General features: G+C 42.7%; 1 protein-coding gene across 5 annotated transcripts in view; it reads left to right on the top strand.

Annotated features, from left to right (window-relative positions):
* The window catches only part of Piezo (piezo type mechanosensitive ion channel component), a 25,322-nt gene that overhangs the window by 728 nt on the left and 7,736 nt on the right, over positions 1 to 16,858 (top strand). For 2 of the 5 annotated variants that reach the window (XM_017911253.1, XM_017911249.1), the window contains exons 2-20: positions 5,073 to 5,165; positions 7,808 to 8,023; positions 8,126 to 8,358; positions 8,504 to 8,935; positions 9,987 to 10,034; positions 10,424 to 10,535; positions 10,608 to 10,717; positions 10,801 to 11,067; positions 11,160 to 11,486; positions 11,561 to 11,853; positions 11,921 to 12,057; positions 12,128 to 12,270; positions 12,343 to 12,519; positions 12,586 to 13,102; positions 13,184 to 13,279; positions 13,359 to 13,801; positions 13,874 to 14,279; positions 15,793 to 15,855; positions 16,262 to 16,407. In XM_017911253.1, the coding sequence (XP_017766742.1) occupies positions 5,102 to 5,165; positions 7,808 to 8,023; positions 8,126 to 8,358; positions 8,504 to 8,935; positions 9,987 to 10,034; positions 10,424 to 10,535; positions 10,608 to 10,717; positions 10,801 to 11,067; positions 11,160 to 11,486; positions 11,561 to 11,853; positions 11,921 to 12,057; positions 12,128 to 12,270; positions 12,343 to 12,519; positions 12,586 to 13,102; positions 13,184 to 13,279; positions 13,359 to 13,801; positions 13,874 to 14,279; positions 15,793 to 15,855; positions 16,262 to 16,407 (4,230 nt within the window). In that variant the 5' untranslated portion in view covers positions 5,073 to 5,101. The remainder of the gene's footprint in view (positions 1 to 5,072; positions 5,166 to 7,807; positions 8,024 to 8,125; positions 8,359 to 8,503; positions 8,936 to 9,986; positions 10,035 to 10,423; positions 10,536 to 10,607; positions 10,718 to 10,800; positions 11,068 to 11,159; positions 11,487 to 11,560; positions 11,854 to 11,920; positions 12,058 to 12,127; positions 12,271 to 12,342; positions 12,520 to 12,585; positions 13,103 to 13,183; positions 13,280 to 13,358; positions 13,802 to 13,873; positions 14,280 to 15,792; positions 15,856 to 16,261; positions 16,408 to 16,858) is intronic. The other 3 variants (XM_017911250.1, XM_017911251.1, XM_017911252.1) reach the window with 3 other exon arrangements.

The following is a 16,858-nucleotide window of genomic DNA, read 5'->3' as shown; positions in this document are numbered from 1 at the left end:
CTGCTGCGATCGGGAAATGCAGTTGGACACATCTTATGAGAAAATTGAGCCATAATTATTAGGCCTATTGGAAGAAAAACCTAATTGGTTTCGGTAAATCAATCAGAAGCGATAAATTAACGACCAGTTTATTGAAAATTGAGCAAATATCTAGTGAGTCGTAGACGGGAGAGTAGATAATTGCTGTAATGATTCATACCCTCGGTCATATCTAACGTAACAACGATTCTCTGGAACAATAGGTTTTCTTCTTCGTTCGATGGTAGGAACGTAGAAATTCACGCGTTTCTCGTATTTTTATGAGAAAATTTGCGAGAAAGACTATCGTCTCGAAATTCTCGCACTGCTAGGAATATTTTACCTTATTAAACGCGATAAAAATTCCGAGAGATAAGTAGAAACTACAAAATAAATTGCAGCGTTCCAAAATTCTTATCAGGACTTCCGTGTTACGGAGCACGAGTGCTCGTTCCACGCGGTTGAAACGCGAATCGCTCGTAAAACCAGTTGACATTCCTCTAGTTTACGGTTTGGCAGTGGTAGGAAGGACGAAGATCGAGCCAAACGTTCACGGAACTTCCGCATCGATTTGTTTACCCCGGAGCACGGTCTTGTACATGGAACAGGGAGACACCGGTCCGAGGGCAAATATTTTGGTCCACTGCTCCTTGAAACGTCGACTGTCCTGACAATGATAACGGTGAATGGTCTTGTGTACGACTCGCTTATTTTTCCGTATCTCTCCTATAAATTTGCGTACGACCTCGTGTGTCGATAGTATACGTATCGCGAGTTCGACAAATGTACATGTCCACGATGCATGTCGATGTGATCGGGTAATACAGTCGACATCTGGCCATTTTGAAGTATCACACCGGTGTGAGGATAAGGTATTTATCTGCGAGACAAGATACTTTTCGTTTGAGAAAAGTTAGTCACCTAGGAGGTATTAACCTTAGCCTTTGAAGATTATAAGTGACTTACGTAAAGGAGCGTGACTATTAGCAATGCTGACTTTATGGATATATATTGGTACAAACAGCGACGACAGTGCTATTGCAGTAGCAACTGATGGGTCTAGGATATTTTTCCGAGTATCACCCATGGCTGATCGATGTGAAATTAGGAGGGTGGGTGAAGGAGTGCGAATAGATGCGAAATATAAGATTTCATCTTGGAAAAATAGTTTCCCAGGTATTAACAAAGAAACGTGAATTTTATACTACGATTCAACACGTATATATACACACGCAAACATCTTTGGTGTGTAATAGCCCTCGCGTGCATCGTCGATTAGGTTCCTGCTGGAGACATACAATGTGTCAGTAACGGCACGCTTTGAGTCCATCAGTGAGTAAATATACAAGGTGTCCCATGGAAAATGACCTCGCTCCTCCTATCTCAAATTTTTATTCTTTTATCCAGGAAATATTAATTCCCAATATAATATTCTAATCCGGAAAATATTAAATTCCCGAAGCTATAATTCTCTATTCGACATGCACTCTCCTCCTTAACCCTCTCTCTAAATTTCATCTTGATCGGCCACAGGTATCATTAAGAGTATAATTTCCCATCTTAATAACACGAATGCTCGTATTGGATGGATAGAAATATCATCTCTGAATTAACTTGTATAAAAAGTTAGAGGAACAGGAAACAACGGGCAATTATGCGAAGAAATAAAACTGGTAAAGGACAAGATACGAGTTTAGATGAAACGTTTAAATAACTTTCATGGGGTACCGTTGCTTATCGACATGTCAGGTAATTATGTTCGAATTATATTCACCCCGAAAGCGTAACGAGGATCGTGCACTCCCTTAATAAAGCCCTCTTATATCGCGTGCGGCACGCACCTACGCAAGAGCCGCACGCAACGTGTACGCGCTTCGTTGTAAATGGCTATCCTAGGAATTTAATAGAACGCGGCGAGCGGGAATCAAAGCGCGAGCTTCTTGAAAAGGCGAAATTAATTATTCCTAGAAGACCACTACGTGTCGTACATACGCGTCGTGCTATCATTTATTACGCTCTTTTCGTGCTTCCTGTACCGGGTAGCACGCGTTGCGGATTAATTAACATTTAACGAGAGGGCTGGTGAGAGCGAGGGTGATGGTTTTCGTCCCTTTGTCCCCTTATCGTGTTTAAAAGTTAACGAATGTTGCTACGAAGGGAGAACAATGGCAGACACGCGTGTTCATTCAGAAACGAGCCAACCTGTCTCGTATAACAAAATGCTGGACGTTATCCGCAGCGAAGTCGAGGCAGTTTCACTCCTAGAACGTCGCAAGCTGGAATTATCGAGATTCCACAATGCCTCTGTCATCGACATTGATCCTCGGTAAATCGACGAATACTAATTAAACCACGGCTGCCACTTCCTTGCAACCGTTCGCTCCGTATCGGTCGTAGTTTCCTTTGAACGAAGTTGGCACGTGTTCCTCGCAGATAAGGAATATAAATCGAATAATCCTACGCACGGTCGACGTAAATCTATGAAATAAGTCGCCAGACTCGAATGTTAATTGTCGGATAAGATAATTATCGCGAACGACGCGATTAGATGACTTTTGAGGCAAAAATAGCTCGGATATGGAACAGAAATAAATACGTTTCGAAATAAAAGTACCAGGTACCTCGTGTACCGTACGATAATCCCGACAGAACGCGAAAGAGACGAAAGTAATCGAAATAACAAGCGTTACTGTCATTTAATTCGCGTAATATTTCTCAAACCGGTTTAGGCAGCGGAAGACGACACGCGGTTGATTAAAATGCAGCTTCACGTGCACGAGTCTCTTAAGTAACTTAAATACGCTTAATGCATAGCGGCTGAGTATCCTTTCCCTAGCCTTCTTCACAACAAGTCTCTCGAGTATCACCATTTCGCTGTTTTTCAACGATATTTATTCTCTTTGCCCGTGTCGCTCGGTTAAACGCTTGTCTGAAATATCCGCGGGGTGAATTTCCAAAGATTTTTACCAACTCTTCAATTTCCTTATTTTTCCCGTCTGCCTAACGATGACGTTAGAACGATGTATCGTTGAAAATATTCGAGTAGGCGTACCCCACATCCTGTTACTATCTTGATTGTTTATGAGGGAGAGGACGTTATCCCGTGTCTTCGTTGAAAGACGACAAAAGAGCCCTAGATAAAAGGGAAGGATACATATATCACTGCTCGAATGATCCAGCGTACGCGCATTTTTAATGTCACGCCTCCAGAAGCAATTCAGCGATGCAGGAAGCCATGCGCGAAGCAAGGTAACTCACCGCGAAATAACTCGAATTTTTCTTCAACTCGAGCAGGAAATCGTTGACATTTCGTAACTTAATTTCGCGTTCAGGGCTGGCGAAATATCGAGCTACCGTTTCGATTTTCATTAAGCGAACAGACTCTGCGAGTCAGATAGCAATTGTTACTTAATTACCTAAGCGATTCGTGGCACGATATTTGAGTCGCGAACGACGAACGCGATGGTGCTCGAATGGCATAGCATGCTGATGACAAAAGTTGATAGATGGTTACGATCATGGCATTCAGATCGCTATTTCCATTCCCGACCCTATCTTTCCGTAATCGCGAGGTAGGAAAACGTCTTAACAATCGCTTTATGATACCACTAAATCCTTCATCCGCAGCCTTTCATCTAGGTCAAACGATAATATCTTGTGCATGCATCCGTCTGTCGAAGCACGGGCAGGCATCGAGAGGCGGCCTCTGTTCGAGATAAATGCAAATGAGCAACGGAGATGCCCGGTGTCCTCGAAATCCACGGAAAACCAAAGATCGTTGAAATTCTCGGGCTAGATCCCATATTGTTTTCTCGGAATTAAATAAAACGATGCCACCGTGAATTTCGTTCCTCGAACAACGTCTCGTATTAACGATAGACAGGGGAATATTATCATTACGCTGTAATTTCGCTATCATGGTCGGACGATAGGAAAGGTGATTCTGAAAACAGGTGGACGCACCTTTTACGGAACGAGTAAACCAACCCCATATAATTGCTCGATAATTAAGCTGGGCGTGCCTGTTTTTATCGAAATACCCGCGAGTTGGAAGCTCTTTTGCTTCTTAGAATCATTCAGGTAATTTCAAACTTCTTATTTCGATTCCCCTTTCATCGAGCCTGCTATAAACATGCGACTGTAATCCCGCCAATATAACAGAAAGAAAGCATAGCCATGAAAGTTGAAACGGAGTCTAGAAGAAACCTCGCCTTCTTTTCTGGCAATCGATCCTTCCTCCTACACTCGATGTATTCAGAATGACACACGAGACGCTAAATTGATCGGAAATCACGTGGTTTCGCGGAGACGTTGAAATCTTGTACGGAAGCGGGAAATGGGTGCAGATGGTGGGCTCGTCACTTGCCAGATACACAAGTTCGAGCTCGATTAATGCTTGGCATGATCGCAATTTTTTACGAGCAATTATGACAGCATCGTGTGAATAAAAGTGGTACTTTTTTCGGAGTATCAACACTCGATCGCGACGTTTTACGAGCAATTATGGCGACGTTATGTAAATGACAATAGTACTTTTCGAAGAGTACCATGGTCGAATTAAATTACCACAAATTATGACTTGTCAACGTCTCGCGTGGCTACCTAGTCAACTTTTCATTGACCCATTCGCGACGATAAATTTAATCAAATGAGACGCGTAACCCAGAAGCAGAAAGCATACGATGAAACCGGATTAACCCCGTCCTGTCAGTAGAACGGTGATCGGCAAATCGTATCAGGAAATGTCACTGCTCCGATGTACGACGATTTCGCGTAGATTTGAAAAATCTACGTGGAAGGGGAGGATGTAACTGGAGCAGTAAAATTCTATAGAGCGTAAATTCCTAGGGGGTCAGGTCGGTTGTAAAAACGAAGGCCGAGTGTAAGAACGGTGGTGCCGCGTCTCATGGCAAAACGAGGTTAAAGGTATCCGACTGCGGCAGTGTCGTATCGATTCCAGTCGAGCTGACATTGCCGCTGCAAAATCTCGAGATGTTGACAGCGTACACGGTGGACAATTTTACGAGTAACTTTCTTCTCTATGTTTGTTTCAGGGTGAAAGGCCATCCGAGCAGATCCAGGCATGTCGAAGTATTGGCTGAACGTGGCCCTCCTCAGGGTTGTGCTGCCCCTTGTCTTGACAGGATGTGAGTGTCATCGTTACAGCGTTCTTTTTTCAATCTTGAACATTTCGTCGTTTCTTTATTTAAAATAATCGGAGAATTAGACTAAAAAATTTTGGAATATCGGATATTTAAAATATTCGGTATTTAATGGTTTTCCATAGGTCGATTTGTCTCATAAATTGTAATGTACAATTACTCGTTCAATTATTCGTTTCCAGTGTTCTTCGAATAGTGTGATCGAATTAGACTAAAAATTTTTGAAATATCGGATATTTAAAATCCTCGGTATTTAATGGTTTTCCATAGGTCGATTTGTCTCATAAATTTTAATGTACAATTATTCGTTTACGATGTTCTTTGATTACTTCGTATAGCAATGGATGAGCAGATATAAACGGTGTTCCGTTTCCAATGATAAGCTTTGAGGAAGTGATACGTCACATTACGATAGGATGTTTGATAAAAGTCATTATAGTCGCGGTAGAAAATCAATTTATCCGAGTAGAATTTCTCGTTCACCTTAACAATTGGAAATTTCGAATTTTTAAGTTCGAATCGAGGCCAGACGAAATACAGGTTCTGGGACACGCAAATCTTAATAAATCGATGTGTTTTTTATGGAAAAATCGTGGATGGAAACACCTCAGTGATATCATCGTGTTAAAATAGCCATGATCCGTAATCGACTACTGACCTCTCAGGTCGTACTCGTACCGATCCCGTTGAAAGCGAATGGATCGTGTGAAACTGAAAACTCGGTTCCAAGGTAAAATCTAGAAATAGATGAATCGAAAAGCGAAAGAATTCGTGTCCTTTCCTCTCGCATTTCACATTTCCTCCGATACACCTATCGTTAAGAGCAATGGAAATGTCGCGAAATTAATTATTCTTGCAACGTAATAATACTCTCGTATCGCATCGCAATCTGTTCTGCAAAATTGATTGATATCGAATCGAAGATTTCGCGTGTTGACCATTCTATTACCGTGGTTAGTTCAATATTGCCATTAATTATCAGAGCGTTATCACCGCGCCACATGTGCTAGATCATTCCACGGTGCGTCACGGTATATCGTAAATAACGTAATCGCCAATGGGCGTAAGTTCCTTTCCAACGAAGAAGAATGCCTCCAAAATAACCCAATGCCAATCGACGTTTTGTCATTAACTTCGGGCGAAACAAGGTGAATCGAGCAGAAATATAGAGTCGTATGCTCCAAGAATAATTAATGACGTAACTCGTCGTTCCCACGTTGGATAAAATGAAAAACGAATGTTTTCGAACACGGTCGGAAGTTCGAGGTGCACGTGTACACGTATAAATCTGAAAAAGCTCAGGGACATTCCACGGTAACAGCGTCGGGACACGTTTTAGGCTCGGTTTATACTTAGGTGAGGAGCTTCGTTCGACGAATTCTAGCTTTATCTTCAATTCCCCTCGATCGCCGTTGAGTCTGTCGAGTTATTTGTCCAATAAGCCGTATCGTAACATCGTTAAATCTCGACAAAAGGAACCACGTTAGAACGAAAGCTCTGACCCGCCTTGAGCATTCGTTTTATCGGTCATGATAATTTCGAGACCGCTTTGATCTTCTGACCTCGATCGACCGTGAGGAAGGAACAGACATTGCGAAGTTGGTTGAATGTAACGTTGTTATCGCTGGAATTATCGCGTTGCAGGAGCTGGTCGGTGTAATTTGTTGTCCGTGGTCTCTATAATTAACGATGCTGTCTGAAAAAAAAGGCACGCAGCCAGAACACGTGCGCGCGCGTAAGCAACGGTGTACGAGTCAGACGATTCTTCGTAACCATGCAACCGGCAATTGAACAATCCGCGCACCTCTTATTTCGATCTTTCGCTTGGAACGAGGGCATGTCGGAGCGAATGAGAGGAAGCTACAAAAGGTTGCGAATAATGGAATAACGGAGTAATTCGTTAGAGCGTTGGGTACACGAGGAATGGCACATACTCGAGTTTGCTTGGCAGCCGGTCAAACTTTTCGTTCGTGCACATGGCGAAGAGAAAATAGTAAGCAGAATGCACTCTCCGAATAGAAAGTGCTTTCATAGAGTCGACTACGTGAACTGGAGCAAAATGAAACGAGTTTTCGAGCACGATTTCGGCGTAGATTTTCCTCGCAAGAAATTCTGAAGACGTTCCGGAACGGAATTAATCGTGTTTCACGCTTCCAAACGAAGAGAAAGCAATTAACGTTCCAAATGTCCGGCGCCATTTCCAGTTGATTACCCGCGCATGTGTTCCATCCTACGAACCATATGATCCATGCATACCGATGTGCTTAGCGTTGCTTTCGAAGCGGCCGTTGGATGCGATGACACACCGATGATTATGTCATCCGTGTACGTAAATTGTTGGGTTTCATTGGGAGATCCAAGGGAGTGAAATGTCAGTGCCGTGTCGGTTTCGTCTTTGAAGTCCCCTGGTTGAAATTGACCTTTCTTTTACCCCATTTCTTCTCGCACCAGCGAAATGAAATGCATCTCTGCCCGTGACAAATATAACTCGGAAAATGTCGCGGAATGACAGTGTCTTTTAAATCGCAATTTGTTGCGTACACGACGAGAGTAATAAATTATAGGGATAGTAAGAAATGTTGAAAGAAAATAATATATTTAAGATGTTTATTTATGGAATTAAACAGGTACGATATGGCGACCTGTAGGACTGTCCCTGGTTTACTTGGTGCTGACGCTATACGCGCCCCACGTGCCCATTCCGGATTCCCGAACGATGGCTGGCCACACGGGTCATTACCTAAAATCTTGCATCGGTCTGTCATTTCTCGCAACCACCATTCAAGTTACTTTCCACATAGTCTTATTGGCTGCGCCTTCTTTGCGACCCTTCTTTCAGAGCTGTACGTAACTACTTCCAGAATGGAGTATTCCTGCTAATTTCTACTTATAACTGCTAATTATAGTTCGGATTTAAATAAAGTTTCGCGTTCTACAAATTCCAGGCAAACTGCTGGAAGTGATCTTCAGGCATATAGGTTTGGTAAAGCTAATTAGCGCGTCCGTCTGGGAGATTTTCTTCTGGTTGGTGCCAGACTTAATCGTCTTGCCCGCTAGCATAGTAGTGTATCTCATATGTCGTTCCTTGACACAAAAACCCGTCCCTGACGAAGAAGACGATTCCTCGTTGCATCGAAACACCGAGGCGTCGAAGAAAACCGTGGATGGAACTGTCAAGGTACTAGTCAATGAAACAATGACTCACACCGATAAACTTCGATTCCGTAACTCGCCACTCGTCGAACGCACGTGAATCACGAATGCAGAGTTAATTGACTCATTTCTCGAGAGAATTGCGAGCTAACGCGACCTTCCGTGCTCAGATCATCAACTTCCTAGGACGTATCGGGACCTACGTGGTTCTAGCATCGTTATGCATCACAGCATCCCTGAAACCGTCTGTGGAGGGTGGTTTTTACTTCCTCGTTTTTCTGGGAGCCGCTACTTGGTGGGCGTGCAACAAAGAACTACGAAAGGGCTTCGCTATACTATGCAGGCTCGTGATGGTCGTGGTGACCCTTCACATCCTGGCTCTCATCACCTACCAAAATCAATTGCCGCAAGAGTTGCTACCCGTTAACAGTACCTGGCAGCGTTACTTTGCACTGACACCTATCTATCAGACGAACTGCACGGATGCAAAGAACGTGGAGTATACGGAAGATGCCGATTGGTTGATCTATGGCTACTTTCTCAGGCTATTTTGGCTCTATTACGTTCTGGCATTGCAGTCGCAGTTCCTGAGTAAAAAGCCGGTGAGTTTATTGTCCGTGCGTTTCCGTTTCCTCAATGGAGAATACGTTAGTGTCGGAATAATCTGGAACAGCTGTTTCGCGAATAAATACTAGACGAGTTTTGGGGATGTAGTAGCGGAGTCTCGTTAAAGATCGAAACGTGAGAATTGTTAAATATTCAGACGAATGTAGCGTCCTATCGATTAAGACTGTAATCGATCGGGTCAAGGCAATCAGCTGCGAGATTCAGTCGCGAGTGTAACCTAGTAGCATGCCTTGTATATCTAGGTACTCGGAAATGATCTATATAAAACACGAGCCACGAATTAATCGGAGCTTCACTTTAAGCATGAATCACTTTAACGACGCGTGCTGTGTGTCTTTCACTGACTCGATTAACTTTCCTGCGGTTGAGGAGAAAGATTAACACCGATATCGGCAGAGTAACACTATATCTAAGCTTCTACGATTCTCTTTTCACTAACTTTCGAACGAACTTACAAGCGTATCCTGTAACACTGACCTTCCTTTGAGAAAACGTTGCTTTTACTAACGAGGCTTTACAGGCAAAGAAAGTGAAACGTTTGAGCGGCAAGCTGGAGAATCTGGACACTCCGTTGTCCAGGCACGTTTCCATCAGGAGGAGGACGCCATCTCAAAGATGGCAATCGGCGCGACGAAAGGCTCGCGTAAGGATCTCGTCCTGCATGAGCCGAATTTTTCGATACTCCTTTATTAGTCGTGCTTCGATACTTTCTCTCATTCTAGACGATTTTATTTCGGCTGTACATTTTGCCATCGAATGCTGTGCTCGTGAAATGACATTTTTTTTACTTTCCTCATTTTTGCCCCCTTCTCTGTATTTTTGATCGGCAAGCGTGGCCAAAGTAATTTAAGAAGAATGCGTATATTTTATGTTAAGATCTTTTTGTTCGATTAACACTTCATCTTCATTCAGACTACTCCCGAGTTTTTATTTGCTGTCGCCTTCCAGATGTGCGGTTGTTCTTTAATGCTGAGCAAATTCCTTTTCCGTTTGGATGCCACTATGTTTAGTTTGCCATTGTTTTAGAAGCCGAACGTTATTTCGTCGTATCCACCTGCCGACGAGCGCACACCCGTACGTATAATGATTAAATTTGCACGTTTGATTATCACGATGATTACTTTTGTCTACTTATTTCGCTATAATAACTCTTACGTATCCGTACAAGCTTGTCTCGTATACTTAAACACATTTTTTTCTTTTTTATTGTTTCTTTATATATACATTTTTTTTTTTAACAATTTTTTTTATATTTCAAAAATTCTTACTCCGGCTATTGGTAAAGGTATCGTCATTCCATATAAATATAGCTTGCATGTACCGCTTGGCGAACGAAATTTTGCACCATAGATCATGTATTTAGATAGAATTGAAACAATGGTATAAAACATAGAACGCGATGTAGTTGTACTTAGGATTTGTTTTCAGCGTATACGCGTTAATATTGTTAATGGTATTAACAGCTGATGCGATTCGGGTCCGGGAGAACGGGGCTGCTGCAAGACTCAACCGGAAGCGTCATCGTCCAGGATGGTCATCAGGATGACAACATTCAAATGCAGAGTCTTAGTGAAAGTTTGTTCCATTACGTCAATTTATACGAACGATAGAGAACAAGGCATACTAATTAATTAAATGCTCTTCCAGCTGCTCCAGATGAACAGTCCGGAATTATCGAACACATAATCATGGCTGTGTACTCGATCTTCCAGCTGATAATCAATTCGTCGTATCTCGCCACGAATATTATAATGATGGTAAGAATTAATATAGCGTTTCGTACATTTTTATTTTATTTCATTTTATTTTATTCGCTTTGTATAATGTGTTTGTCCATTAGACTTGGAGCATAATGTATCACAGCTGGACAACGTTTGCATTGTTGCTGTGGGCCTTGGTTCTCTGGATGGTGCCTAACAAACGCGCTTCTATGATGAAGTGCTCCCCTTTCATCGTTTTCTATGCAATGTTTTTACTTCTTGTGCAATACGTTTATAGCATGGATTTAACGGAGGAAGAACTGCCAACGGAAGTAAACGGGATAAATATGTCGGAGATCGGTTTCAGCAAAGCTGACCAGCTTAGTCGGTGGCACTTAGTAGTTAAAGTAAAAGCAATATTCAGATTTTATTCTAATTATCCCCAAACTAACGTCGAATATATCGTATCGATCGTGAAACTTTGCCCATTATTTTTCAGTGTCTGTTCATATCGATGTTTTGGATAACTATGAGACAATACACTGCTGAAAGAACCAGACAAAGACGTTCCTCGGCATTGAGAGACATGGTAGCGCCGTTACACGTCTCTGTTTCGACAGCTACGACAGCGATGAATCACGAAGCGCCGGAAATTAAAAGCAAATTTATGAAAGATGTTGGCATATTATTGAAGAGATTATTGACAAAGTTTTGGATCGCTGTTGTGGCCATTATGCTATTTATTTGTGGAATCACCGGTGAACGGATGACCGTGTTCAGGATCATTTATATGTCTCTCTTCCTTGTTCTAGTCATTACCTTCCAAGTACGTACAAACAGTGAAACTTCTTCGAACGAAATATTGGAAAAGTTTATTCTCTAACTCGATTTATGTCGTAGATATCTTGGACAGTTTGGAGGAAGATGATGTATCCATTCTGGCTCACGGTCATCGGATACTCCGTGGTTATGCTGATTCTCGTGTACACCTATCAGTTTCACAATTTTCCGGAATACTGGAATTATCTACATATCGACGAGAATCTGCAGATGGACATTGGTTTAGAGAAATACGAGACTAAGGATCTTTTCGTTAGGTTACTCACGCCAACGTTCTTCGTGATTATAACCGTCCTTCAGATCCATTATTTCCACAAAGATTTCCTAAAAGTGACCAACATCGACAAATTCGGGTTAGTACGAGATATCGCTATCGTTGTTGAAATAATTCGATGAGGTAAATTATTGAAAATTCCATAGGACCGACGAGAGTCCTCGAGTCGAACGATCTAGTCTTGGTCATTCGCCGATTTTAGCCATGCCAACGTCATCTCCAGGAGAAATCTTTCTGGTCGAAGAAGAAAAAGAAACCGTGTACACCTTAGGACAATTGAAACGTACGATGAGTCATGTATTCTTCAACGAGTAATTACGTAACAAGTATATTGATTTTATACCAATTTTTAGATATGTCTAGATTAGAACGAATCGCGCTATTTCATCAAATAATGGAACAATTGTGGAATCTCTATAACTATACCTGGCTCTTTCTCGAAATTCATATGCAAAAGATCATTTTCATTTCCGTGATGCTTTTCTGTGTCAACGATGTGAGTGGAAATTAATCGATACCGCGAATCCAGTGTTCGTAATTTGTTTTTTACTGGACGAATATGTTCCAGGTCTGCGCTCTTAATTTCGTATTCGTGCTGATATTAGTCATCATGATTAATTCTCGGAGAAATGTTCAAATATGCACCGCCAATACTATCGCTGCAATAATTGCTCTTCTGATGGTCGTAAAAATGCTGTATCAGATTCAGTATATCGATCATAACAATTGGAATGTCAATTGCACGGTAAACACGAACATACATAATCGATACTGTTGGCTGAACAAATTTTATAGAGTCATCGGTTTGCAGGGTCATACCAGAGAAGGTCAAGATAATTATGGCAGCAATAATACGATGTACAATATCGCAGAATGGTTCGGAATAAAGAAAGCAGAGCCAGGACACTTGGCAGAATTGTTGAAAGGTTATATAGGGATCATAGTGGTTACTACCCTCAGAAAGATCATCAGAATTCGACAGTGTTTCTACAGAAAAGCGCAAAACGAACCTCTGGATACTCCTCAAGTCATGTTTCCATCGATCACCAGGGAAGACGCCGACAAAGGAGTGCCTCAATGCTTGAAGTTCCTCTTCAATTATGGATTCTACAAGTTTGGCGTTGAGTTCTGCTTGATCGGGATCGTGGCTCTCATTGGAACGAGACTGGATTTCTATTCGGTCCTGTATAGCATATGGCTTCTACTATTTTTCTCTCTGAAGAGAAGGACCATCTCTAAAATTTGGCCTGTCTTCAAATTCTTTGGCATAATACTGTTACCTGTTCAGTATTGCTTCGTCGTCGCACCACCCTCTTGGCTCTGCATAGGTTGTTAAACATTTACACCGTTGAAATTTCAAGTACGTCGCTTAGAAACGAAAGGGAAATTGACTCTTCGTTAACTTACAGAGTATCCATGGAGCGAATCAGCTACTTTAAGGAGATTTCAAGAGTGGATGTACTTCCCGGATCCCGATTTCCCACCCAATGCCAGGAAATTAATGTGTAAGGTTCACGATAGAATATCACGTATCACCTCGATGAATTTTGCGATAGAGAAGTTTTTAATTTGATTCCGATCCAGGTGATTTTATCCTGCTACTGATGGTCGTCAGACAAAGCCTCGTTTTTCAAATAGAAGAACGAAGCACGGCGTCAGGCGTAGAATTTCCAGCTGGTCACAATTATTCCGTCTACAATAGTATGGAAAACCCGAACTTCGTGAATCCCGTGAAGGATTACGTATCGCATATTCATAATTGGTTAGACATAGTAAAACGAGGCGTGTTGATAAGTCTCATGTGGGTGACCCTGTCCATCATGTTCCTGGCTGGGACAGAGAGGACCAATCTGTTCTCGTTGGGTTATTTGATCGGTGCATTCGTGTTCCTCTGGCAGGGAAGCGATTTTTATCTGAGGCCAGTGAAAACGATCTTAAAATGGTGGAACCTTTTGATCGGATACAACATAGTCGTGATATTCTCGAAGGCCTTGCTTCAAGGTGTAGGTTGCGTGCTGATAAAACAGGTAATTTCTCGTTATCAAATTATCAATTGTCAAATGTAATTCAAACCCAACAAATGAAACTTGAAATTACAGCTGCACGTGTTGGCGTGTCCACTGATTCAACTATTCGGCATAACTTGTCTGAGAAAATTCCGAAGTTCCGTCAGCGATATAATCCTGGAAAAATTCGATTGCGAGGTGCCACCGGAGGACATCGGCATGGTCTGGGATGGGCTGTGCTTCGGCTTCTTGTTGTTCCAGAAACGACTGTTCAAGAGTTACTACTTCTTCCACATAGTAGACGAAACGAAGGCCATGAGTATCTTGGCATCCAGAGGTGCTGAGCTACTGGAAGAATTGCACCAGAAACGCATCGAGATCCAAGAGAACGTCGAAAAGAACGTACTGCAGAAGCTAAAGTTCAAGATGGACAAGATCAAAGCCAACCAGAGAAAGATACAAGGACCTAGTTACAGAGAACCACAGACGCACAAAGTTGGTAAGGATCATTTCAATGTTCCTAATGATCTTTCTCTAAACTATAGGACGATCAGATTGACAGGACGAAATGACGTCATCGTTGAATAATTCCAGACAATCTTACCGACCCGTCTGAGTCCTCCAATTCTTCTTTCCGCCCCTCCAACTCACGTGTACCCTACAGTAATTAACCAAAGATAGCCTAACCCTCGACGTAGGTATACCAGCAGACTATTCACAGGCTAACGTCCATTCTCTATATTTGATGCACGCGAAAAAGAAGGGGAGGCGCCTCTGGCGAGGTCTTCCAGCGTAAGCTCGTGCGTCTCTTCCGGTCACACACCTCCCCAGGGTTATCAGACGCCGGCCGACGAGGACGAGGACGAGCCACCCCCGTTGACACCACGAGCCGCGTCTCTCTTGCAGGCGCCCACCCCGAATTCCGCTGTGATGACAGTGAGCCTCGAGGGTTACCTCGAGCCTACTCGTATTTCTTTCGGTTCTCCGCCGAGTAGCGAGTTGAATCCACGTGGGCCATCCCCGGACGAGACGTTCCCGGTGTTCTCTCCGCCACCGTACGATAGAGGAGCACCCGACCGATCGGTGACCTCGTCGATGAGACATCGTCGGCAGTCCAGCTTCATCGGGCCGCCATGGATGAACGGGTTGCAGACGCCGAGGCAGTCGATCGTCTCTACCACGTCACGTTCCCCGCGATCTCATCACACATGTAACGACACAACGGGAACAAGATCGTCGTCGTCGATCTGCTACGATGTCCTGTACATACGCTTCCGCGACAGCACCTCTAGATCATCTATGAAGCACCGATGTTTCTTTCCTTTCGTTACTTTCGATGGTTCTTCTTGAGGATCCGTATTCGGGTTTGAGTATTCCTTTGTTTTTTGTGTAAAGTATTTAGTGCCCTCGAGTGGACGGCAACGTTAAGATGGCGGAGTTTAGTTCACCCTTCAGTAGCCGTCTTTTTTGGTATTGATTTTTTAATGTGTAGATACTCGATCGATCTCTCTATCGAAAGTTTTCTTCTCTCCTGTTTTCGTTGTATTCAGAATATCTTTTTGTTACCGCTTCCGTCGAGTTTTCATCGACCCTTGTTAAATGTCGTAACCTACTTGGATCTTATTAGATGTACATAGTTGGAGTTATTTGTTTTTGTCGCCTCGATATCGACGATTAGATCGTTTTATGTACGTTCTTTTGATTTAATCCCACTCTCACGTTCGAACATCACGTCCCTCCCATCCGTCATGTTCATAATGTATTCTCGATCTCTTTATAGGCAGAAAGAGAGAACGTTTAATCCGAATCCAAAAATCCGTTTAATTTCTTGACAGATCCTCCTGTATTTTGACAGATCGATCCTGCTGACCACGGACACCAGGATTCAGGCGTGATTACTGAACATGTAATATATATGTATATTGTTGTAATATAGATTTATACCCGTCTGCGCCGACAACTTTCATTTTCAGTTTTTATTTATACCTCTTTGTGTTTTTTCTTGCCGTTAGATACTCTCTATCCAGGGACACGGCCGTTGTACAGAGTTCGCGTGCCAAAGACCAACAGAGAGGGTAAATGAACATTATTCTTTCTTTTCCGCAGCTTATCTGGGCTTTGTCTTACTAACCGACGTGTCCACATCCTGATTAACTACCCTTCTGCTTTTACAGAACTTCGCGCTGTATATACTAAATACGTATATATATATGTATAATTTGTATATGCCATATAACGTTTTTTACATGTATACCAAGGTGGTGACGGGTGCATATGTGTTTGTTATACGTATATTTGGGCGATTGTACTAACAATTTTTCTGGATCTAATAGATGTACATTATTTCGCAGTATCGTCTTCTTTAACGCACAACTGTAAAGCTAAACGAAATATCGTGCATGGCTTTAGCACAATATAGTGTAAGTGACATTGCTCGGGTACCCTTGCAGTGGTTAAGAATGGTTGATTTCTTTTGATCAGCAATCAGATCCGGCGACTACTACATGTTCGACGATCTGGACGACGACGATGTCACAGATCTGATCCCGGACACCGAGTCCGAGAAGAAAGAGGCGGAGGAACGTCGCGAAGCGGAAAGACGCGGCAGGAGAATGACCATATCCGAGGTACGTTGATCATTGGCTGTCAGATTGCTACCAGATCATCGAACCGTAACGTTACGAAGGATTACGATATGAAACTCTGGTTTGTCTGCTATGAATCTGAAGCAAAGTTTGACTAATCCCAAAAACGAAGAGCGCTTGATCCACTGAGAAATTCCGCGAAACGACCCGTACATGATACACATCGAAATCAAAATCGAATCAGTTTTAATTTATCGCACCTCAGTTTTCAATTTGGTTCGTGTTTCAGTTAACTTTGTTAACTTGGTTGTCCTTCGGTTAACTCAGTTAACTTCGATCGATCGAATTCACTGCTCGTTCCTCAACGAATCTATCAGATGGATCACCGGATCATGGCCAATGGTTGAGTTGATCTCCGTGTGTGCATAAAATTCTTGCATTATCTATCGATCTACCACTAGCCCCCACACCGACCCCCTGCCCCCCACCCCCA

Source organism: Eufriesea mexicana, unplaced genomic scaffold (assembly GCF_001483705.2).
Source record: "Eufriesea mexicana isolate 0111107269 unplaced genomic scaffold, ASM148370v2 scaffold124, whole genome shotgun sequence".
Lineage (NCBI taxonomy): Eukaryota > Metazoa > Arthropoda > Insecta > Hymenoptera > Apidae > Eufriesea > Eufriesea mexicana.
The sequence above is the reverse complement of the archived record's forward strand: the minus strand, read 5'-3'. Positions and strand labels throughout refer to the sequence as shown.